Here is a 25,876-nt window from a genome sequence, read left to right as displayed (position 1 = left end):
ACTGATATACAGTGACACACACGTCGGTGATGGTGGTGGTGGTGCTGCACGAGTGCGCGTAGGGTGGAGGTGCGCTGCCAGAACGAAAGGAAGGGTCAGTCGGCGAGAGGTTCGTAGTTTCCTCCCTGACGGGACCTAGACGTCGCGGACGAACACGCGAAGAAACTATGTACGAACGAGTCGTGGACGGAATCGGTGGGTGAACAGAAAAAGTGAAGGAGAATCGTCGGTCACCGTGACGGGGGTGTTACCGACGGACGAAGAAGCGTTCGTAGAGTGCTGCTGCTGTCCGGAGAGAGTGGACGAACACGAGAGGGTGCACTCGGGGGGTAGTTGGGCAAACTGCAGCGTTCGGTGACCAGTGCGTGACGGATCGTCGATCCGAGGGTCGGGGAGCTGGATATCGCGGAACAGTCTTTTGTCCGTGAAGTCGCAATGGCGCCGAACGGTGCTCCGTCGAGGAGTCGGCTGGTTTCTGGCGGATCCGCCGCCGGTGGTCGAGCGACCGCGACATTCACGTGAGCCCACCCCCCGATGCTACTCGACCCGCCGCCGCCACCGCCGCCGCCGTCCGCGTCCGTGCCACCTCGTGACGATCGAACCGATTTTACTGGACTCCTCCTCGGGATCATCCTTCTCCGCCCTTTGATTGCGGGACGGGTTCTATCGCGATCGCCCCATTTTCTGGCTTCTTGTCCTTGCTCGGTGAACGCGAATCCTCGGCCGAACATCATGAGAAGGATCCGCAAGAGGCAGCCGCAGAAGATCAAGAACCGGTCGTGTCAGTGACACACAGTGCGTGTGCATGTGCGAAAGCAGCCGAGTGGTGCGCGAGTTTTCAGGTGATTCCTTTTTCAACGTACGCCTACGTCCTCGTCCTCGTCCTCGACCTCGACCTCGACCTCAACCTCGACTTCGACCGTCCGTTGTTCTCCTCGTCCGCTCCGACGAACGGATTTCGACGACCCCCGGTAGTACGGTCGCCTCGCGATCACGCCGGTGATCGTCATGCCGCGGAGATACGCGATTTGTGCCGCGGAGTGACGGCGACGAACGGGACGGACAGGACGAACGCTCGAATACGAGCCACCTAGAAGAAACCGAACGAAACCGAACGAAGAAGAACAAGAAGCAGAAGAAGGAGAGGAGCGTCGAGTAGGTTGCCTACAGAAAGGTGCGAAAGGAAGGAAGGAAGGAAGGAAGGAATTCTGGGCGCTGAGGGAGGGGGTCGGGGTGGGGGTGGGCCGCAGCCGGAAAGTGGAAGGCGGAAGGAAGCTAAAAAGCAGCAGTTGCCGGCAGGACTGTTTTCGTAGGATAATCCAACAACCTGGCGGACCAGGAGGAAGGTGGCTCGACGGCGATGCAGGGCAAGGAGAGCCCCGTCGGGTCCAACACCCAGGAGACCCATCAGTATGTCGGCCCTTATCGACTGGAGAAAACCTTGGGAAAAGGGCAAACCGGTGCGTGGACCAGATTTTCTCCCTAGATTCGAACACAATTGACGCCGCTCGTTATCCACGATGGTCCCGAACGAGCTACCTTGAACTACTTAGAACGCGTGACGAAACATTCGAATCGACCCGAATATTCCTTCTAGTTACGAGCTATTGTCGTCCCCGTTATTTATTAATAACGTACATGCGGGAACGTTGTTTATACGACGAAGTAGGTATGGAAAATAGATTGATCGAATAGATTCAAAAGAGAATAGCAGATAAAAATAAAGAACGTAGGGTGGATATTAAAGGCAAAAAGAGTTGAGAATGTCTAACCATTTCAATTCCTTCGACTATTATATTAAACATGCTATTATCCACCACAGAAACGATAAAAATGAAATATTCGATATTAATTTTTGGGTTTGTAAGACTTTTCGTCGAGATCAATTAGTCCGATAATTCCAACGTTTCCAAAAATTTCAGACAATTCTCGTTTTTTATCGATACCGGAAATGATTATTCGTACAATCATCCGATTAACCGCTTGAAACAGTTTGAAATCTTCAGAGCGAAAGAATTAAAGCTCGTCGTTAATAGTGGAAGAAAGAATGAATAGCGAGAGCGGTAACGATTCCCTTGCGCAATTTCAGGCAATTGGAGCAATTAGTCGTCTACAGGCTGTATCCCGCCGAATATTATTCGGCGTTAAAGATATTTTAAATTCCCAGGAATCTTGAACGACTTGACATACTTGGCTATCTCGATGAAACGTTGGAACTTCTTAAACGCGATGAAATATATTCTTGTTACTAGTTCGCATTCTATGAAAATTAATGGATCTTTTTTTAAATGTTCAAGATCGTCGACCAAATTAAAAATTTCAAGTAGCCGCAGTTTTAAACTGTATTCAAGGGTGATTCGAAATTTCTGTCACGCGTTTCGAGCAATTAGCGCGTTATTCGCATTACGGTCCCTCGACCATTTGCAATTCCTAACGGGGCCGAGTTTATAACTCGAGACGATCGAATTATCGTTTCACTTCAATTCTACCCCCCCCCCCTCAAGTAGAAGCATCAATGCCGAGACGCAATACACGTTAGTTCAAAAGAGATACTCCATATATTACACGTATATTTTCCCAAAAAGTATTAGACCCCATAATATCGTCGCGTGGCTTATGTATAGCGCACATTTGTTGTATCAGAGTCTTCTGTTATCGCATTATCCCTAATGAACGCAAAAAACGACGTTTGTCGCGCGCAGCAATATAGGAAACACGCAACTGCATCGTTTTTTTCTCGAGCGTTGAGAGCTCTCCGCGTAAATATTACGCGCCGTCTATTAGCTTGAGCAGGAAAAACCACGGTATTTCATTCACCGCCAGCGTAAACAACCCACTCTCACCGGTAATTGTAACTCGCGGAAAAGCAATCAAATCTATCGTTCGCGAGCGTGAAACATCTAATATTAAACTGGAAATCTTCGACAACGATCTATATAGATTTTTCAATCGACTCGACGAAAGAACAATATCCACGAGACCTCGTTACACGCCGGTTGATCTTGAACGTTCCCGGAAAGTCTTCGTCGGCGTCGCGAACCCTCCAGTGCAGCGACTCGATTGCATTCGAGGGAAAGTGCACCGGCGACTGCACGCGCGCCTATACAATTTTCTTACACAACTCGAAAGGGAAGGGGGGAAGAAAAAGAGGGCCACGAACCCAAGGCAACCACGACCACCACCACCACCACCACCCCCCGGTTCGCCGCTTTTACGCGCGCCTCCGCTTGAACCTATCCCGCTGCCCCCAAGAAGCTGCTTTTCCAGGAGAAGAATAACGCCTTTGGTTCGTCCCGCGTGCGCACGGTGTGTCCCCGCGACTGCTCCCGTAAACTCGACCCGTGCGAACAATAAGTGCCGAGACAATCCAACAACTCGCGCGGTGGCGGCGGCACACTAACGACTTCCACCGATCGAACGAACGCCGCGACAAATAGACACGTTTCTTTCTTTTTCCAACCTTTCGAAGAAACTGCCTCGCGTATTGTTTCGCCGAATCGTGCTTTTTTCCCTAGCTCCGTCAGGCCCATCCGAACGGAATTTGATTTCGTCGGAACGGGGATCTTGGTATTCTACGGTTTAGTCGAGGTGAACGTCACTGAGCGCAATTCAAGTTTACTTACTAAAACAGTCAACTAAATTAATTATAATTTGAAAATCAAACAACGTAGAATCGTGAAATTATTAAACGACTTCTCCCCCGCGTTCCCGTCGTATTACGATTCTCGTTTTCTCTCCGAACAGGAATGGGGGAATTACATTCGGGACAAAAATTGCCGTCCAGTTGTTCCCACCGCGCAAACTTGTTTTTCGCTCGGGCACGCTCAGTTCGTCGTTAATTCCGCGAGAAATTCCACGGGATATAATGAAATCGTGAATTCCGTCAAACTGTACCGGGTATATTGGTGCACCACACCGACTGCTGGAACTTTGGGTTACGCGGGTCTGTGCCGAAAATCGATGAAAGCGTAGTCTCTGGGAAACGCGAAGGCTACTGTCGGCCACCATGGAACGCGTGACAAGCGTAAGTACGGTGTTCTATTGGCACCCGTTTCAAGATGCCAGAATCGGGGCCCCCGCAGGGTGTGACGCGGCAACAGATCGATACGATCGAACGCCCCGCGATTGTATCGTGTTCTCGCACGAGCTGCCCCCTCCGATCAAACTCGAAAGCCATATAACGTTTTTCGAATCTTCGTCTATCTGGAACGAATAGCTTTCGGATTCTTAAACGATCCATTTTTAGTCAGAAGTTGAATTCTGTTCTTTCCGTCGTTCTAACAATATCGTTACTCGATTTGAAGCGAAAACGAAACACTTGACATTTTTACCACAGCGTACAATAATAGAGGAACAAATACGTGACGTTTCGTTTGTTATTTCGTCGCTATTACTTGGTCCGCGGAAAAACACTCCCGGCGGACCAGCTCGATGGAAGGTTCACTGTTTACCGATGCAAGCGCAACTCGATATTGCTTCATAACTGGTGTCACCGTTGTATTTCGTAAGAAACGGCAAGGTGTTTTGCGGAAGAAATTGAAGAACGTCGCTCACGCGTTTAGATGAAAGTTTCCGAAACAATTTTCTATTCGAGACACTATCGACTAGGAGGATGGAAGAATATTATTTAAAAATACTACAAACGTCCTGATACATCGAATATCGACGAATTCTTTGGGGAAATTGAAAGGATATCGTTTCTGAAACGGTAAGAACACGACAAGCTATTGGAATCCAAGGGTCGAAAGGTAAAAGAATTAATGTTTTCTCCATCCACGAGAGGAAATAATGGTTTCCGGGGATGAATATTTGATGCTGGTTCCTCGATCGGAAATAACCACGGCGTAAACGAAGACACCGTACCGAGACGTATCCGAAAATCTCTTAGGAGCTCGGCTATAACAATCAGGATCCTCGATTTAAACCTATCATGGGATAAACGCTGGATTGCAAAAATAAAACCAGACGGGATTGCAAAAATAAAACCAGACGGGATTCCTGTAAGTTTCACGAGTCAGGCACCATTTCTGGTGTCTGTTACGAGTGTGCGAGATCTTCGATTCGAAAATAAACTTTATAGCGAACATTAATCGGATTGGAAGCTCCAAGGTTCGTTCCACCGAAAGCATTAAGCCCACGGATCTGCTTTCATCGTGGTGTTCGATCGCCTCGTGCGCTGTAAACCTACGATGTAACCGACAAACGCGCGTTTCACGCCAGAATATACATATATGTAAGCCAAAAACAAATGCAGATGAATTCGCGAATAGACTTCTCAACGACGCCTCTTCGTCCGGGGTTCCGATTCGCTCGTCCTACGTGTAAAACGGATTACGAATAAAAGTTTCCCAGCCAGCCAACTCTTTCCCATGGAGACAATTCAACCTACTTCGGCTGCCAAAAATCCTTGAAAGATTGCGCTTTCCAGTGAACCTCCGTCGAAACAGGACAACGAAAAATTGGACTCGAACGGTATTCGGTTATCTTTTATTTTTACCGCTTATTTTGGGGGATCGAACATCACTGCTTCCGCCTCCAGTTTAACCCCAATATTGCGCTTTCAAATCTTTCCGTTCACTCAGATGTGCTGCATTCAATTACTAAAGTTGATATCATGTATGTGACTTGTTTTTTTTTCTTTCTTCGATGAACGAAATAAATAGTACTTGCATCGAAAGTATGCAATAAAATATTTTCATATTGAGCTTTTTTTCGGTTAAATCGTTGCAGAACCACTTAATTAATTAATGTTTATAAACACTGTCAGGGAATTACTTGAACAATAATGAGGCATAAAGTGATGGATGATAATGAGATTGATGGAAAACAAATAATAACTTGTTTTAACTACCTGTCACTGCAAGTGGAAGTAACGATTAATAATCAGACACGGTAATAGCCGCATTTAACCCTTTGATTGCTGATTAAAAATACATTTGGATGCTTAAATATGGAATAAAACAAAGCCTTCTAATAGTTTCACAGTTTCCCAATAGAGTGCGTTATCTGCCCGAAACTATAATTAAGTTATACATATCTAAATATACAAAAGTAACACGAGCATTTAAATTTCGAAAGCGTATATGTGCTGTAATAGCATAAGGGATGTCTGGTGCTGCAAATGTATATTTACGTTAATACCAACTAAAGGATTAAAAGCTCACGTGCCCAATATTCATTCACACAAAAAAATATTATTTTACACATACAATTTATACTTTTATACAGTTGCCATATTGCCGTCTGTACCACCAGTTCAGACACACCCTATATACGCGATTGTATTGTTTTCTCCTCTCATTAATTTTATTTCCACTAAGACACGGTTCGGGAACGACATCTGTTCTTGAACGTCGTTCCTTTATTACGCACCATTTGATACATGGGATCTAATAAACAGAGTGTTATCGGTATTGTTATATTTCGTCCGGATCGATTAACTTTCGCGACAAGCGAAACAACGAAAACGTCTTTTCGAATTGAAACACGCCTGGTCGTTCGATGGCAGTAATTTACCGACAAAAGCCTGACAGTCGCACGGGACGTTCCGTCGACAGGCGAATTCAAGAGAATTCTATGAAGCGCGCAATCCGCGAAATATCGGGGTATAATTCGATTTCGGTGACGAACACAGCCCCGCCCGAGACAGCCTGTGATTTCGAATGCGAAAAAGGGATTTCCGTAAATGCATTTGCATACTGACGCGGGTCATCGACCGAACGAAACGGCGCAGCGACTCGGCCGGCCGAGTTTAACGCAGATTGCTCGGTTATTATTTCTTCAAAATGTGGTGCCAGAAGAGTATCGTGAATATTTATTATTCAACAGCTGACGGTTACGCAAACGCAAGAATATTAATTTTAATAACACGCCTTCAATAGCCAGTCATAGAGGAAAGTTACCGATTTGGTCCACTAAAATATTTTTTATTCTAGACTGATAATGAAATATTTTCAATACTTGAGAGGTAGTGTAAAACATATCACTACTTTTGTCTTCAAGATAATGTAATTTATTTTCCCCTAGATATAATGTAAAAAGATATAACAGGTAGTTTTTGTATCATTCTCGAATCAGTCGAATCGAAAACATTTAATTCTTAACTGTTATAGCTCACTGCCTTCGTTTACCTGAACGTCAGCTGGCACTGTATGATAGTGGTGTTTGCCGTAACTAAGTTGGAATATAAGGAACATGTACAGTCTATCATACGGCACAAATGACCTACACATAACAAGTTAAGTAGTAGTTCAACTTAGGCGACGCGACAGTCCAAATTCGGCAACGTTCCCTTAAGTAAAGTAACCAATAAGAAATCAAAACTTTATGTTGAATTTTCAAGAAAAGTTTCACGAAAATCTGTTGGAAATCTGGCAACTACGCCGTGAAAAAATTAAGCAACATCTGCTGATTCAGCCAGTTCGTGAGGAATGTTATGTAACATAAATATTAAATAAGATATAATCTAAGCATCCTATTAGATTAACCCCGTTCGCGAGCGTATAAATCAAATCAGATAATTCCGTCTGCCAGAGCGAAACGACAGACCGAGCGCGTTGCGAATCAAAACGTACTTTTACTACGAATCTTTTCTCAGAGTCCAATTCAACGCGATTTCGAGTCTGTACTAATTAAGTTAATTGAAAGGTCGCTTCGTGATCTCGACTGAATGTAGTTAGTCGGTCGATAATCGTTACCTGACGCGACCCCTCTATGGATGTATGTACAAGTTTGACCCGTCAGCAGCGAACGAAATTTCAGCCGCGCGATAACGAGCGGGAATGATCGATGGTTGGATACAGATTCGTCGAATTAATACGGAGGAACAACTTGACGGATGTAGGATCGTTCGTAGAATGAATTGTTAGTCACACGTACATACACTCCCGCTCGTAAATATTAGGACACTTATCGAATATACAATGAATGTTACAAGGTACATATTACGAAATTGCTAAGAGTCTGAAATAAATATTCTTTAGGGAATATTAAATGGGCAACGCTTATGCTACTATAAAGTAATAAAAGTGGCTTAAAATATATCATCTTTTCGAAACCTCACATTTTTTTATACAGATTAGGTGCCCTAAAACGTATGAGCGGCAGTGTATAACGTGAAAAATGCGCAGCAGACGTAATTACTACCGGAGGGAGTATTATACCATACACTTGACTCGGTCGGAACCCAATTAGAACTAGGTACTAATTGCGCGTGTATCGCTATATCGTCTTATAGCACGAGAGACAACGACAATCGTTATTTTAGTTGTCCTTTGTTTAATCTTTCGTCTAATCGTTTCGTTCATCATTATTGAACCTTAAATGTGCAGTCTCTTTCGTTAGCGTGTCTGACCATTTGCGAGCTGTTTCTACTTGTGTCAATGGTTTTGAACCTTGCCAGAGTAAAATGTGTTTCTTTCGAAAATTAAATTTCGAAATGAAAGATTGAATTTCAGTTTTAAACTAATTGAGAGTTCAACGATAATACGACGTCAGAAACGATGCTGTTCCATGCTTAACGACTGCTAATAGAAATAGAGTTCGATGGTCAGACGCAGTAGTAGAGATGTGCACTAGGACACCAAGAGTGGATAAGTTATTTCGATGAATTGACGATAATTAACACAATATTTATGGGTACAAATTTTATATGACGTTTTCTGTCCAATTCTTTAACAACACCGCGCAAATAATTAACCAATTAACAATTTTTTAAATACTGCTTGCCTATTTGGCTAGACTTTAGACAATTTTAATAACTTTTAAAAATACATATTATCACCGCGTGTCCTATGATCTTTCAAAATCGATTCTTCGAACTTATACGCGAAATATATTCATCTCGATTTTCGTTGAAAACCTGTAATTACACCGCGTCTGGAGAATAGCGAGTATGAGAAACGTAAGGGGACTATGAAAACGCATTTAATGTCGAACAACTGGAAAACAGCGACCGGCTGTTGGCAAATACGGATCGTTAGGGTCAACTCCGTTACAAAACCCTCGAAATGTAAACTCGCGAGAGATTGATTTCCACGAGGGGATGTCTGGCATCGATGTCCGTAAATCGTGCGTGATGCAAGTCGTTAGGGAAAGTGCACTTTAACGTTCTATAGTGGCGCTAATGCAATTCCCGCACGTCGATTTGTCGGTAGGCACGGTCAGTCGACACCCTTCGTGAAATTCTCGTTCCATCCACCGTCACCGAATTATTCCCCATGGCGACGGTATTCGTTCACGATGTTTCTCACTTTCGAATCTCTGTTCCTCGGTTTCGTTTTTTTTTTTTAACTTTCGGTTCCGATGAACGCAACATCGTTCACGGTTAATTTACACGAGGGGAAAAACACGGAGCACTGGCCGAACGCGCTTAATTTTCGCTACTTTGCATTCGGTAACTCGATGGCGCGTTAATGTTCGTTAACTTTCAGCGAAACGTCCAATCTATTAGCGTCGAATGCCGTTGTAACGAACGCACCGGCGCGATGTATGTGTGTGTTCATCGGGGGGGACAAAGGAAAGCCGTCTGAAGCGTTATGAAATGCTCAATAAATTGGAAGAGGAATTGTAATCACCAGGAAAATCGTGAAAGCCGGCTCGCGGAAAGGGCATTCGATTAATTAATTGACGAAGGGCGCTCGATTCTTCCGCGCCATCGACGCTGCAACGAGCACCACCCGATTCTTTTGTCCTCCTCCTCCTCATCCCCCTCCTGTTTCTTCGTTTTTTTTCTTTATCTTTTTTCGCCCGGTCATCTAAGTAGTTAGGGAACAAAAGGAACTGGGAGTCTGCGACGGGTGCTTTTAAATGCATAAAGACATCGCGTCGTTGCGGTCTTCGGACGCGGTTTAAGCCAATTTAGCCATTCCTATAAATTCTGCTTTCTTCGCTTGTTCTCTCCTATCTGTTCCGTCATATTTCCTCCTTTTGCAGGCCAGTACGAATGGCCCCGTTGCGGCTCTAAATCTCAACTTTCGGAACGGATCGGCGTCCGGCCGGCTGTTCGTTCGTTCGTTCGCTTTGGCTTCCGAGGATTTATCGTGGATCGCAGTTACGGGAACACGCTTTACTTGCAAATTAGTAGCCGTTAACTTCCAACGAACCGATACGGTCGGTTATCTTGCGAGGAAAACTTTATCACGTCGAGGAAACGTCTCTGTCGAGGTTCACGGCGTGAGTACGGACAAACTCGAGGCGCGAAGGTTGAAGTTCAAAAAGTTCAGTGTCGCGAAAATCACACGCGTTGCACGAACACAGGAAACCGTACGAAAAATACCAAAGTGTCAGTATGATCCGAAACACGAAGGTTCGAGTAGGAAGACCGGAACGATTTTAATTAAGGAAATTGGTCCAATGCTAAACGAAGGGTTCCACGTTCTCTTCTGTGAAATTAAGTAATCTTTCGCGGACCAGAAGGATACCTCTGATTCTCCATGAGAATTTAGAGCGCGTTTTGAGAACGAACTAATCGAACCGATACCGAAATGAAGCGAAGCGAAGCGTTCTTTTTCTAAGAATAACGGGGAACTTGCCTTCGCGGCAACATAAACCGAGTTCTTCCGCCTTCGGTCTCGAAACAACGGTCGTAACTTCGAATAGCGTTCGATAGAAAAGTATATAAATTCTCGAATACCCACGGTTTTATGCTCCGAGAATGAACCGAACACGCCACTAGCACCGCCTCGTCGGTCTGTGTACGACGAAACACGATCGAGTCCCCAGGTTACAAATTCAAGAACGAGCCGGAAATTTTTCCCAACGGTCGAACGTTCTCCGTATAATCGTTGTGCACTCGGTGGACACTTTGGAGTCGTTGAGCGCGACTCGGCGTAATTTCAAAAGCAAAAATTAAGCACGGTGGGGGCGGGCACGCGAGACACGAGCCACTCGACTCTCCTAACGGGTATTTAATATCAGGTATCTCCGGGGCGGTTGAAAAAAAAAACGTGATTTCACGAAAGAGAGCGCATTCGCGGATTAATTATGCGCCATGTAAAACAGTCCTGGTCGCCGCCCGTGCCGTTTGATATCTCGAGTAGGCAGGTAAATACGCGAAGAAACACACCGGTAATTGAGGGCTCGAAACGTTTCGAACAACCTGTCCCGTCCGCCGAGTTTCCGCCTCGCTTCCGAAATATTTTTTCCCGTTTCGCCTCCAGATTCTATGAAGCGAGCCCCGAGAGCCCCGATTTCGTAATAACTTTACGCGAACATATAATTAGCCGACGCAGTTACTGCTTGCAGTACCAAGTAACCCTCGCATCGTACATATTTCCAAAGGATTAACCAATCAACAGGATGTCCCAAAATAGCTTCGACTCCTGGAAATGAGGAGTTCCTGGGATGATTTGAAATAACTTTTCCCTTAGCAACAATGCTGTCCGAGGCTTTGTTAACGGGATATTAACGGAAAAACCCCGACCAATCAGAGTGCGAATCTGCCCGCCGAGTTCTTGCGCTAGCGTTGGCTACGCGCTGCGATTGATAGAAGCTATTTTGGGACACCCTGTATACGTAAACAATGACAACCGAATGGTCTCAAGGACAATGTCTCTTCTCGAATTTGCTTTCCGTTACAACCCATTCACTCGTTCATAAAGCGATACGGTCGAGCGAGCCTGCCATCGTTAAAAGTGCAGGAGATAAAACACACGAGGGGATCGTAAAGTGAAAATTGGCATTCGAACGCGGTTATCGTGTCAGTGACTCATAATCGAGTATCGCGTTCTGCGATGGCAACGATCGCGACACGCGACGAAACGGTACGACACGATGTTACATACCTGACGCGACAAACACAACTTCGTCCTATATTACGTGGGGAACGTGAATATTTCAAGATCTACCCTAAATACACCACATTTGGTGAAGTTTCCGCGTTTCGTACAGGGAATACCAGTGTTCCAGTTACCATTTATCGCTCTATTCGATGCCTGTCGATGAATGAAGGCACACACGCGGAAGTAACACTTTTTCATGTTCTGATTTTGCTGTTTTATACAGAATGTTAGACAACTATTGAGAGCGTTCTTCGAAAAGTTTCGCCCTCCCTACGCTAATGCTTTTCCACAGATGATCTCATGCTTGTACACTTAATTGTTCTACTTGGATTTAAATCCCATTCTGTAAAAACGGGAAGAGTACATTTTCACGTCGTTCAAAGTTCAGTTTTTTTTCTTAATCTAATCAATCACTTCCCTCGAGACGTACACTCGATCTTTTACCGGCCCCGATCACACTACCTTGCCGAATAGTTTCTTCAGCTACTCCTCGTCCCAGTCAAGTCGTGATATAATCTCACATGCGATGTTCAAAAAAGTGACCACCAGCGTATGTATTGATTTAAATGCATCCCATTACATGGCTAGCGTACTTTATAGCATGAGGGGTGCACAAGTTTTTATGGGTTTTACTCGAAAAGACCAGACTAGTGTGGAATACTAAAAATAATTAAATTAAACTAGAAAGAATTACTATAGAATACAACACGGAATACGCTAACGAAACACAAATAACTCAAGACCGCACTTCACAGATCAGAGTTTCCTTCTTCGCAGTTCACACTCAACTGTCTCAGAAAGGGCATTTGTACGTACCTGCTTCCCCATCTGCCCCGCTTGCGTCTGGAAAATTACAATCACTGGGTGACCAACACACACACGCACATGGTTTCCTTAAAGTAAACAAGACCTTTTTCCAAGGGTGGTCTCTTAACCCGAGTCACGACCACATTTATGATACTATACCAGTATGAAAAGCATAATGTTTCTTCTATAAGATACAAGGAATTTGTAATAGAAATTTTTATTCTAATAAACAAATTTTTAGATTATTATTATTCATTAAATTTCTATAATTATATTATATTAATAAATTTTCAGTTTACCACACAATAAGACTGACATAACAGCTTCTCCGAACAAATCGCAAATGTTTTTTACGATACGTTTAGAACGTTTATTCTTTTATTTTCAAATTTTTTTCGAGAGCACAATTTCTAATTTTATTTTAAACAACCAAACACACTCAATCACGTCAATTTCTGTTCTAAATAGCAATTCACTATGTTACATTGACATCAACATATAATATATTAACATAATAGTGTATTGTTTCCACAAAACTATGATGACCGTACATGTCGTCTGCAGAAAATCCATCAAAACTTTTGCAACAACCCAATATATTCTGTCATAGACGATTTCTCAGAGTTACAACACAGTGGTGTTAACTGCATTTGCGCTGGACCTTGACACGCCAGTCAACGATTTCCCAGAGTGTTTGTATGTACACATCCCACCGTTGCATTTATGTACATTTGATTGAATCGTGTAACAAAGTCGTGATATCATTTGTCGCGTGACATCCAGCGATTGAAAATGTTATGAGGATTTTTTTTTAATTGGAGACGTGAACAGCAACAAACGAGACAGTAATATCCAACTTGACTCGTTAATGGTATCATAGAAAAGCATGCTGTGCACCGTTGCGTGTTGCCGTGTTACGCTAATAATTTAGAGTTGCACGATCATGAATTAAGAAAATTGCTACCAGGTTTTCTCAGGTTGGAATTAGACAATTACCACAAAAACAATCTTATATACTATTGTATCGTTCGGAAAGTTCGTAGCGTTTCGAGCATAATATCTTCGTTATCCTTTTACTGGAGGAAGGAAAAACCTTTCGACCTTGTGAACAGATACCGTTTCCCAGATTGTGGATTGAATGTATAATATTCACCGTACAAGTTATCGTTGTTTGTTGTTTTTGTTTTCTGCGAGAAAACCGACAAAACGTATGAACAACCATAAAGTCATTAGGTACGTTCTATCAAACTTGTCAAAAATTTGCACCATTTCAACTGGAAATTTTTTTAGCATCTGCCTAATTAATTAGACTTTGCTCCATCCGATTGTTATTCCATCAGATCGCTATAATATCCTTCATCAAGAACATCGACAAAAAATCTATGTAAAAGTAGATCAAAGATGTGTATAACTTGTACAATGAAATTAATTGAAAAATCGTAAGAAATTGCAAATAGAAATAGTAAATCAGAATATGACATAGATTGTAACTCTGTCCTTAAAAACGCTACGAGCTTTCCGAACAATCTACTATTAACGTTTCTGAACACTTCGCGAATCTTTCGAGTCCCTTGGAGCGTTGCTGTGAATCGAGGCGACGAAGGTCTCGGTTAGGCAACTCGCGTCGAAGCTCGTTGAACCAAATTCGCGAGGAGTCGCCGGGATTACGTTCGCGTTGTACACGATGACTTCGGCGAGTGTGTTGACGCGAGAAGCCGTAGTTCTTGGTCGGAAAGTTTCTGCGAATTACCAAGAGGGAGGGAACTCGAAACCACTCAAGTAAAACCATTGTTTGCCCGTCGAAGTGGCGTCGTGTGTACACATCCCGATGTCCCCGAAGAGTGACTCGGACCTCGAAAAAGATCTCCGGTAGCACAAACATGTCCCAGACCGTGTAACCCGTCCATTTTCTTTATCCCCTCCCCCTCGTCCCCTTCTCCATCTTCGTCCCTGTCTCCCCGTCCCGTTACAAAACTTTCTTCGTCGTATTGGCAGAGCAAGAGAACGTGCATCGTTGGAAAGATAACAATGAAATTACGAATTTGTTCGTTCTCCGAGTGAACTGAATCGTTCATCCGAATATGTTAATATTCAAAGATCAACAGATATTTTCCAGCTTCCAAACGTTATTACGGCAGTTTCACTGTCAGCAAAAACGGATATCGAATCGGTTCAAATACAATCGGCGTAGAATAAGTAAACACTTCTCCATCGGGGCGAAGCGATAATGTATATCGATAAAGCAAATAAAGAGAATTTGTTCGATAAACACTTTTCGCGATCACAGGCTGGAGAACGATGTTTTTTCATTCGTTAATGAAAGATTCGTCAACAGTGAATGCATTAGCGCGAAGAAAAACGATATCGTGATGATTCAGCTTGAATGCAACGAGTCGCTCGTCGTCGCTACTCAGATTTTCACACGCGAGTTTGTCTGACTAAAGACGAATATATACTACTTCGGGCGAGCTATTTCGTTCGCAGTGACTCGATGCTTCTTGGTTCCGGCCATACATTCGGAGCAGTCAGACACGAAGCGTTGTCAGACCGATTCTACTCGGATAAACATTGCTATTGGTAATCTAATATACGATTATTTATACATATGCAGTATAGCAAGATCATATGTAAGACATCAGCCATATCAAGAACGTTTCGTCGTATATCGTTTAATGGGATTTTCCATTCTTTTCAGACAAAAATGTTCAAAGACCTGTTTTAGTGATAAATCTTTTGTTCGTTACTGTTTAATAGTTCAAAGAGTATACAATGTTTATCTGAAACAAATTGCTTTGGTGAAACGAACTACTTCCACGTTAAATATTATAATTCGAGTATTTAGTCTCGCAGCTCGTCCACTTTAATCGACCCACGTAACATTTTTATTTCGGAAAAACAATATTCTATAGTAGGAAAGCTAATCGCGAGAATCCGTTTGTTTCAGGACTGGTCAAGCTTGGGGTCCATTGCGTGTTGGGCAAGAAGGTGGCGATCAAGATCATCAACAGGGAAAAGCTGTCGGAATCGGTACTGATGAAAGTGGAACGGGAGATCGCGATTATGAAACTGATCGACCATCCTCACGTTCTCGGTCTTTCGGACGTATACGAGAACAAGAAATTTCCATCTGGTACCAGTCGAGGAAATCTCGCGGTTCGCTCGAGATTCATCGGCCTCGAGTAGTCGTTGAACTTTAATTCGAAATGTCGGTTCGGAAAGAGATATGCGTGGAGCTGTCCGGGGGAAAAAAATCGAGAAAAAGAAAACTGGTGAAATGGTACACGGTAGACAAAAGTGTTTCGCCCACGGGCCCCATTATTCACGGCGCGGCGTGGCAGACGGACAGGGAAATGCACGGCTGGGAAAATACGAATGCACGCCAACTGAAATTACACTTTTACGTTTCAGATATCTTGTCCTGGAACACGTCTCGGGCGGGGAGCTTTTCGACTATTTAGTGAAAAAGGGTAGACTAACGCCGAAGGAAGCGAGGAGATTTTTTCGACAAATCATTTCCGCGTTAGATTTTTGCCATAGTCATAGTATATGGTGAGTAGTCTCTTAAAGATTCTCTTCAAGCGCGTGTGTCCCGACTTTAACCGTTTACTACCGGTCTCGAACTAAATTTTTCTTCTGTCGAATTGTTGATAATTGTGCAAGAACATCAATAACGATCATTCCAAAGAATTTCAAACGCGCAAACAGTTCTTACGTACAAATTCATCGCGAAACTCTGAATTTGTATTAACGATCGTGTCGTCCTCTCAGAATCAGTCTACACGTCGATTAACACTCCCACGCAAAAACTTGTGGTCACTTTGCGACGAGAATAGAACAAAGTGCTCGTGAATTCTTATTAAGAAATCCGATCTATCAACATTTCCCCGCAGTTCCTCCCTTACCCCTCGAACTGGCCACTAAATCCTACGGTAAACTGAACGCGGACGAACGATCGTCGGTTTACTTACGCGACAGAGAAGCAGCTGCACGATCGGTGAACGATGCCAAATTCCTTCCGGTTAATTTCGCGAGGCGTTTAGCAACTCAATAACGGGAGGCGAGAGAAAAACGAGCCGCATAGAGACAAGGGGATCCCGAAAGGCCGGTGCGTCGAGCTATCAGGGGGAGACCTACCCCAATCGAATAAATACAGAAACGGACCTAATTTCACAGGAGGGACACCGTGAAACATTGGCTCCGATCGATCCACGCATTCAAATTAGTTCACCCTGCGGGCCTGAGCGACTAGCCTAGTCAATTTCCCCGTCGATCGTGGAACGACCGCACAGCGGTCCAGAATCAAAATTTAGCAATTCAAGTGGTCGAAAATAAATTTCTATTATCTTTGAAAAGAAAATCATGTCAACTTATTCGCGACCGTGGAAAACTTAGTCCATAGATTATGTCATCGATCTCGGTGAAACGTAGAAGAAAAAATTCCTTAAAAGTTTCAACTTTCATTAAGACGTTGGAAACATTGTTGGAATAATGACGCCATCGAAGAGAATCCTTGGCATTGTTAAAAATGTCTTCCTATATCCGCTTCCATTTGAATGAAATTGACAAATTTCAACATTTTTCATTGTTTGAGCTACTAAATTTTTCTTCTAGAACACTGTGGGCCGATCCCAATTTAATCGAATCACGCGTATCTCTTCTTTTCAGTCATAGAGATTTGAAGCCTGAAAATTTGTTATTGGACGAGAAGAACAACATTAAGATCGCGGATTTCGGGATGGCGTCGTTGCAGCCAGCCGGTTCCATGTTGGAAACCAGCTGCGGCTCTCCTCATTACGCCTGCCCCGAAGTTATCCGAGTAAGATCGCTCTCTAATGCTTCAGTACGATTTCGAAAGCTTTGCTGAACCCCTTCGTGCTCGCCGAGCGAACGATGATTACTGTAACACGTCCAAGGAAATTCCGTTCAATAATCTCGACTCGATCGCGACACAGCCGCGCATAGCCACAGGGAAGATGGAATCCGCGTGGGATGTATTCGGTTTAAGTCCTCTGATAATCCGCCCGAATCAATCTCTTAGAAACGGTAAGATCGCGTAGCTGGACGAGCCGGAAGAGTTAATGTAAAAAAGTAGTCCTAACGGTGTATTAAAATCAGCTTCGCCCTCTCGTCTACTCGTATCGTTTTCCTCGGACGCGTTCAGAAGACGGGGAAGACAAATTGCTTTTTTTCACTCTTAAACCGAACACCCCACCGCGGCGGGAATTTAATTAAGGCGAGGCACGGGGGAGAGAAGAAAAAAAGAAATGCGAAATAATTGCGTTTACGCAGGGAGAGAAATACGACGGCAGGAAGGCGGACGTTTGGTCGTGCGGGGTGATACTTTACGCGCTTCTGGTAGGCGCGTTGCCCTTCGACGACGATAATTTGAGAAAGTTGCTGGAGAAGGTGAAGCGTGGCGTGTTTTACATTCCACACTTCGTGCCGCCCGAGTGCCAGAACCTGCTCAAGGGAATGATCGAAGTCGATCCGGACAAAAGATTGACGGTAAGAGATACACACCTTCGGCGTTTACTTACGAGAATCGTTTACGAGCGTTGTTACGCTTGGAAAAATCGGGGTCCGCGAAGAACCGCGCGTCCTCTGTCGGAACACGCGACGGTAAATCCTAATTATCAACTTCCACAGCTGGCGGAAATAAACAGGCACGTGTGGGTGACAGCGGCGGGCAAGGGCGAGTTAGAGTTGGAGCTGTCGATGATGGACGTGGTCCAGACGCACGTTATTCCGTGCGTGGAGGCGATCGATCCGGACGTGTTGCAGGCGATCGCGAGTTTGGGCTGCTTCAAAGAACAGGACAAACTTATTCAGGAGCTTCTCAGCCCGAAGTAAGATATCTCTGTGGCTCGAACAAATACGAAAAAGCTCTCGTTCCATCCGATACGGGCGCCGAGTTTCCAAAGCGAAATCGAATCGAAACCCTCCGCAATATACTCTTTTCCACGGAAATCGGATCGATCTCGTCGATTCGAAACTCGGGAAACTTTTTTCGTCAACTCGTACTATTTTCATTAGTATTTTTTAGTTCGAATATTTATGTTTCGAATTTAAATTCACGTTTACGGTACGATGGTGATGCTTCATCCAGAAAGATTCCGTTAACGGTGACTCTGTTCGTGGAACACTAGTTTCCCTCGAGAGAGGAAAAGGGATAGAGCCGGGTAGGACCTGGTCACGAAGTCGGAAAGACAACGATCGTGTTCCGACGCGGATTGGTCCGGGCGCGTTTACTCCCGAAAACCTTGACCCGGACTAGATTCCCCGGGAGTTATTTTTTATAGCCTCTCTCACGCACGGTTTTCCCGAACGCAGCCACAACACGGAAAAAGTGATATATTTCCTGCTGCTCGAGAGGAAACGAAGAAGACCGGCGTGCGAAGACGAGCTGGAGGTGATGAGGGGAGGCATCAGAGGATCCTCGGGACAATCGGAAGCGGATCCGCCCAGGAAACGGGTAGACACCTGTCGAGTGAACGGCAGCACCGCCCTCAATCTCGGGGAGATCAGCCACGGTTCTCCTTTGACACCTCGAAGACAGTCGAGGTCAGTTCCCAGAAACCAGTTTCCCCAGTCAGACGATCGATGTCCCGTTGATCGGCTCGCGAGCTACCTCCCGCGATCATTCGAGTCCACGATCGCCATCGCGTGATCGCGCGTTCTTTCAGCCGACGCAACGGAACGTGTCGCGTGCGCGATATCGCCGTATACACTCCCCACACTTTTTCTCCAACTCCCCTGTTTTACAGTGCGCGCGAATTCTATTCGGACGATTACACCGATTAAGATCGTGTCTTGCCTCTTTTTTTTTTTTTGCACGATTCACCGACGAACGTCTGTAACCGCGCGAGGAACCGATCGACGATACCCCGCGTTTACGATACGAGTCGACTTCCGGTTAAATATCGTCGCAACGAATCTTACAGACCACCGATTCGTCACGTTATGTGTTCAAAACGAGATACCGATTGTCAATAACATTTCATTTAATTTAATTTATTGCCATTAACGGGAAAACTCATTTTATACAAAAGTTTAACAAGAAAAATTCATCGCACAATTACCATCGATTGAACGACCAATCGAATCTGAGGGTATTTTGAAGAAAGCGTAAATGTTGGTGAAATTGTCTCACAGCGCGAGGCATCACGCGCGTCGTTCGCCGAGCACCGGATGCCACACGCACGCGTCGCATTCGCACGCATCGACTCCAGGCAGTTCGCCACTGCACGGCTCGAACGCGGTCGCGGGACTCTTGAGCCCTCACAGGGCTCCGCCGTCTTCGCACTTGGGACAAACCGGAAGCCCTCACAGGCTGTCCACGGTGACGACCACCGCGGGCAACGGAAACACCACTAGTCATACACCACCCGCTGCCGCCCCTGTACCGGCCCTTCCCAACGTGGGCATCGAAATAAACGACGTTCAGCAAGGTGAGCCTCTTTTCGAATAATCCACGTTTAACCGTTTGAGTGTCAGGGATGGTTGCAGAAACTTTGCTGAAATCTGCCAAACGGCGTGATCGCGCTTGGTTCCATTTCACGGCGACGAGTGTCAAGATGTCGTTTTTCAGAATATTCCCACCAAAATCGAAAGAAACAACCGTTGGCCACGAAAAGATAAACCGATGAGAAAATAAAAATTTCCCAATACAATGTGGGTCGATGATTGAACAGCGCGATTACGCTGCTTGGTACTAAAACGTGGCGGTAAACTGCCGCGAACCGCTTGTCTGAATCAGATCTACGAGATTCGTCGAATTTCTAACAAGAAAACACAGTTGGGTACGCTCTGCGAATAAAAACTGAACGATCGCGAAAACCTCTGAAAATAGAAACGAATTCGAATTGCGTAAGACACCGGGATAGAGAACCGGGGAAATAGGGAGTTCGACGTGAAAAAGAAGTGGAGTCCGTTGAATCGAACCGTCGCTTTCACGATAATAGAATTTGCCCTCGGGGAAGACAATAGCCCCGACGAAAATACCAAGTCGGTATTGAACTTGCCCGCAAGCCGGCGATACGATAATTCAATAGCATCGAGATGACGTTCACGCGACGCAGCGGCATCTTTTATTCCGCTCGGTCGACTGAAACTCGACGATCCCGATGGGTATCGGTCGCGATCGCTGAATTACGCGCATTCAAATTGTTCACCGATAACATCGAACGAAAGACGCGAAACGAAAGTCTGCGAACGGGTACGACGAATAGTAACGAAAATTCGTAAAATAGGTAGAAACCTTCACGGATGTATGTTATGCACTCTCTAGTCGTGGAGAAATTGACGACGACGGCTAACCGATCCTTAGTTGAAATCGATACTAGCCTCCAAGTTTCGACCACTGATCCATTCTTCGGAACCTCTCTCCAGATTGTGCATCGCAATGTGGCGGTCTACGCGGGTTGCTTGGTAACTCGGCTGGGTTGCTTACGAAACCAAGGAGAATATATTCCGCGACTCATTGGGTATTCGGAATCCAATTATCAGAAGTTGTGTAACACGTTGTCGAAATATTAACTCGGACCGTTGAAGCTCTATTCGAACACGGTAGTTTTGACCACACAAAACAGGTGACCGTTTACATATACACAACTGCCCTGTACGGTTACGTTACCACTATTGTAGAAAGAGAAAATGAGAAAAGTCTACTTTCTCTCCTACAGCTTGGGATTTGTATAAGGTACAATGAGAAAGAATAGATTTCAATGTCTTACATAAAACTCTGTTGTTCGCACTCCTCTGTTCACTCTGTTTGCTCCGTTAGCCCTCTGATCTCTTTCTGTCGCCCTTTTCTCAATTCTTCGCGCTTTTCCCGTACATCCCTTTCTTCCACACAGAAACATACCCACTTGCATTCCTTTCCCTTCCATCCCTACCCAACGCTCCTCTTTCAATCCCAGAAAAAGTTTCGTCACGCAAGCCTAAAATCATCCGTTCGTCCCAAACACTCGAACGCATCAACAGAGCACTTAGCCTCTTGACTATTACAAACGTGCACACGCATCTTTCATTTCCTACGCTATTGTGCAGAGGAAATATACCCGACTCGAACTTCTTTTTTGAAGAAGCACACGGAATCCGAATAAGGTTAGATCACAACGCGATCCCTTAACGCGGGAAAGCTCCCCGAGCGAAGATCGCAGGTGTGCCAGAGTGTTTAAACGCGCGAAACAAAAGCTACGGGCATCGGGACCCTCGTCGATGTCTGAGCACCGGTTTTATCTCGTCGAGAGTAGTCGCTGCTGGCTGAGCAGCCTTTAAAAATGCAACTGACCTCCACGCTCCCGTAACGAGCACACACCGCGTACAGATCATTGTTAAAGAAACGCGTCTAATGCGGCTGCATCCCTCCTCGAAACTCTCCATTTTCTTTTCCCTCTTTTCCCGCCCGTCGCTGGAGGAGTTTGAAAAGTGAAAACACGGGAAAGAACGATTCTTCATTCGAAACAATAGCGACGAGCGTTCTGCCTTTTCTTGGTTCTTGAAAAGAGCGACCGGTGAATCGTTTGATCGACTATGCAACGTAACCGATTTGAAAAATGAAATAACCGAGACTGAAAGGATACGAGCGAAAGTGCTCACCTCGGCGTCGACAACTCTGTTTGATTCTACTCACGCGACACTTTGCCTCACCGTGCTACGTATTTGCGTGCACAACGCTACCTTTGCTCGGTGTAACGATCAGATTCGCTTCGATCGGTGGCCTGTCGTGGAACATTTCACGGACGACAATTAACATTGATCGCCCGTAGTTTTAATTCGACCGGTTGCAAACGGACGACCACAGGTGTCCTTCGTGACAACCGCTCGAGCCACACATCTGTCTCCGCTTAAACAACGTTTATACGATCGCAGTGTTCAATTTTTTCCAATTATGGTGATGACTCGGTAACTCGGAACGAATCGATTATCGACAGGGATAAACGTTATCGTATTTAATAGCCCGTGATTTATCATACTGGTGTTAGTAGTCACCACTCTAACTTTGGCACAGACGAGACATAAGAATAGACCAAACATCTTATGGGACTTGGTGTCTCACGAAGATCACGCTGGTTCGAACGCACATCGCATAAAAGTTTCCGACTTTAGGATGACGCACAGCACACACACACACACACACACCCGTAACTGCATATAGCGATACATACATACATAAATACATTATTGCCCCGATTTCGCTAGCAAGGAATGGAATACTGAAATGGTACGATGGCTTCTGACGCCCCGAAGTATGGGAGAGAAAATTACATTGCATGTTGGGTCCGTTCTTATATCTCGTCTGTGTCTTTGGCTACCTCATCGGTAAGAGACGATCAATTTCGTAGTAGTAGCGGTCGGCGTTACACCGCCAGGATCACCGCACACTGGAGCCGGTTCCGGCGCCCATCACTGGAGATCGAGATTGACAACCATCAAGAATTCTTTCCTGGGCAGCCCACGGTTTCATCGTCGCAAACTTCTAACGAGCACCGAAGAGGTTTGTAATCGATATACGATAAACAGAATTATAATCGACATAACGCGTTCAACAGTATTACGTGTACATTATTCAAATTTCTTTTTAATTCAACATAAACGAACTTCAAACCAAAAGAGTCTTAACAGACCACTATTTTCTACGTAAAATTATTAATGATCGGATTAATAATACAAAGATCACGGCACTAATAAATTTTAATACTCCTATCCGGCCGGTTAGAGCTCCCTCACTTTTTAGACATTTGCCATACACATCCAGATTTAATAATAACAACCCAATGAACAGAATTTGTACTTAGTCCACGGAAATATATAAATTATTATTATTATTATTAGAAGTAGAAGGCGAAATACCAAAGCAATCATTCGATCTACCGATTTCTTATGCAACACATTGTCACATTCCGAATCAAACGTTACACTAAATTTTAAGACTATCTTCGGAATAAATCGAAGTATGGAATCGCTGGATGCATCGCAAGAGCCGAGAGCCGAGAGCACGTCGCGCGAAGTGTTTTATAATTATCGATTTCACGAGTTTATTATACACGCAAGGCGAACCACCCAAGCCGTTCCATCCTACTTTGCCTCTTAATTTTTCATATTCCTCGGCGTCGTTCCTGTCGTTAGGTATGCCTCGTTACGGACCAATCGTTGTCACGATCATCGGAATTCGTTGCAGGTACATCTCACCCCGGACTCCTCCCCGGAACTCACGAAGAAATCGTGGTTCGGTAGCCTGATGACCACGGAGAAGGACGAAACGTTCACCGTTCTCGTTAAAGGCAAGGTATTGGCCTGCGTGAAAGCCGACTTGATCCACGCTTTTTTATCGGTGAGTGTCGAACAACCAGATCGCGCAATCTCTCCCGCGTCTCTCGTCGTCCCGTGGGGGTTCAGGTGAAAAGCAAAGAGAGATTGGTGTTCCAGATAGCGGAGCTGTCCCACAGCGTTAGCTCGCCCATGTCGTTCCGAGTGGAATACAAGAGGGGTGGCACCGCGCCGGCGATGTTCCAGAGACAAGTCCGATTTCAGGTTGACATCAGTACCATTTCGAAGCAACAGAACGAACCGTTGTTCGCCATCACCTTTACTCTGCTCAGCGGTAAGTTAATCATCTCCTTGCCCCTTGAAACCGTCACACGGCACCGTCGATTATCACCATCTCGATATTTTCGAGGGAAGAATTTCGCGAACACGTCCCAACGCGGATATACAGTAAATCCTCGATGATCGTTCGATGGCACTGACAAACAGAGGTCCCCAGCTGTAACGCTGATTTTTTCATCAGATTTAGGACAGAGCTTGGAATTCTGAAGTCAGTGATATTTCTTTCAGCCGTATATGGACATTAGTTTATAAAATATTTCATGTTCAATGCGGAGAAACCTTCAATCACTCATCGATGATTTACTGTACCTACGCTTCGGTATTTTCTCGACTCGATAAGACCAGCGGTAAAAAGCCCGAGAGGGTTACGAAGCCCCCGTCGCGTCGGAAGGAAACCACGCGAAACGCAACGGTGGATCGTAAGGTGGCGGCGTTTGGCATTTGGCAGCCATCCAAGCGCAACTAGATCGATGTTAACTTGGCAAGCGGAACCCCGCGTCTTGTCCGCATGTACGCGCGCGAGTATAATTTCACTCGGAGCATCGTTGTGTTTTGCCTTTCGCATCCTGTCGCTCGTCCAAGAGCGCCGCCGCCGCCGCCGTCTCCTGATTTACGTTCCGCGTTTAGTCTGACCGGAAACATTAACGACCGAATTGTATTTCATCCAGTGTGTCATCGACAACCGACTTGTTCCGTTTTTAATCGCGTTCGCGCCTCATTCACACACCAATTATGCCACGCAGACTATCTAAGATTGTATCTTTCTTCGTTTCAGGAAACATCCGTAGATTCAGGCGAGTCTGCGAGCACATTCAGTCTCAAGTCTGCTCGAGAAACGTGGGAATAACCTTAGGGAGCCAGAGCAGAGCAGCGCCGCCGAGTCCCCGGGCATCCCGAAAGTTCGCCAACGAGATGAGCGAAAGTTCCAGTTGCGGTAGCGACACCAGCGAACGACTGTTCCTAAGCCCGCACCCAGCTACCAGACAGGTAGTCTGTTTTTTCTCATTACCACACGTAACCCGTTTTTATTTCGATGTACACGTGTGTACCATCATCGGGGAAGCTGCAGAACGGAAAGGTGACGGGTAAATGTTGTCGCATCCCCTCGTCCCGTGACTTTCATTCGCCACATTCCTCCTAGTTATTCACCATATGTTCGTTAGTTCACGGCACACCTAGAAAGCAAACGATAGCTTCGAGCAATGCCTCCTAGAAAGTTGTAGATGGCACAATTTGGCCAGCTTCCTCGTAGAACAAACCCGCAACGATCGAAGAAAACCTCTCGATCTGGATCGTTCGTCGCTCAATCCTTTCTCGTACACCTTTTTCAGATCGACTCCGACCTCGAATCGGACACGTCCGTGTTCGACGTAAAATCGCCGACCCGCGAGAACGGGCGCAGGAGTTCCACGTCGACGAACAACAACAACCCGTTGCCGGGCGACTCGACGCCGACCCCCGGGAGCCCGACGAAGGCGGTGCGCAGCAACTCGGAGAGCCAGAACACGCCGGAGAAGAAGTGCGTGACCACGATGAGCGGCAACAGCATAGCGTGATACTACCAGAACATTCGTTTCGAGTTTCGATCCAGCCTGAAGAATCTCTGGGACAGCGCCCAGAGGTTCTGGTGAACACAATCTGTCGCCTCTCCGTCTCGCCTCGTTCGAGAGGAACGATCG

The 25,876-nt window shown here is 45.3% G+C and overlaps 1 protein-coding gene across 1 annotated transcript; it reads left to right on the top strand.

Moving 5' to 3' along the window:
- Positions 1–1,360: 1,360 nt before the first annotated feature.
- On the top strand, positions 1,361–25,753 carry LOC107186900 (serine/threonine-protein kinase BRSK2). Its single transcript, XM_015574863.1, has 13 exons — positions 1,361–1,460; positions 15,532–15,707; positions 15,991–16,136; positions 17,253–17,403; positions 17,877–18,092; positions 18,234–18,433; positions 18,918–19,148; positions 19,740–20,035; positions 22,934–23,085; positions 23,770–23,922; positions 24,018–24,192; positions 24,973–25,211; positions 25,529–25,753. The coding sequence occupies exons 1-13, from the start codon at positions 1,361–1,363 to the stop codon at positions 25,751–25,753; spliced, it is 2,460 nt and encodes an 819-aa protein (XP_015430349.1).
- Positions 25,754–25,876: the final 123 nt, after the last annotated feature.

Source organism: Dufourea novaeangliae, unplaced genomic scaffold, assembly GCF_001272555.1.
Source record: "Dufourea novaeangliae isolate 0120121106 unplaced genomic scaffold, ASM127255v1 scaffold81, whole genome shotgun sequence".
In the NCBI taxonomy this organism is placed as follows: domain Eukaryota; kingdom Metazoa; phylum Arthropoda; class Insecta; order Hymenoptera; family Halictidae; genus Dufourea; species Dufourea novaeangliae.
Note: the sequence above shows the minus strand (reverse complement) of the source record. Positions and strands in the feature narration are given on the sequence as shown.

Bases quoted from the DNA above. Each gene is read 5' to 3' on its own strand.
- LOC107186900 (XM_015574863.1), top strand. From the start codon at position 1,361: ATGCAGGGCAAGGAGAGCCCCGTCGGGTCCAACACCCAGGAGACCCAT. The intron at 18,434-18,917 runs GTAAGATATCTC...TCCCGAACGCAG, and splicing joins CAGGAGCTTCTCAGCCCGAA to CCACAACACGGAAAAAGTGA. The intron at 25,212-25,528 runs GTAACCCGTTTT...CACCTTTTTCAG, and splicing joins GTTTTTTCTCATTACCACAC to ATCGACTCCGACCTCGAATC.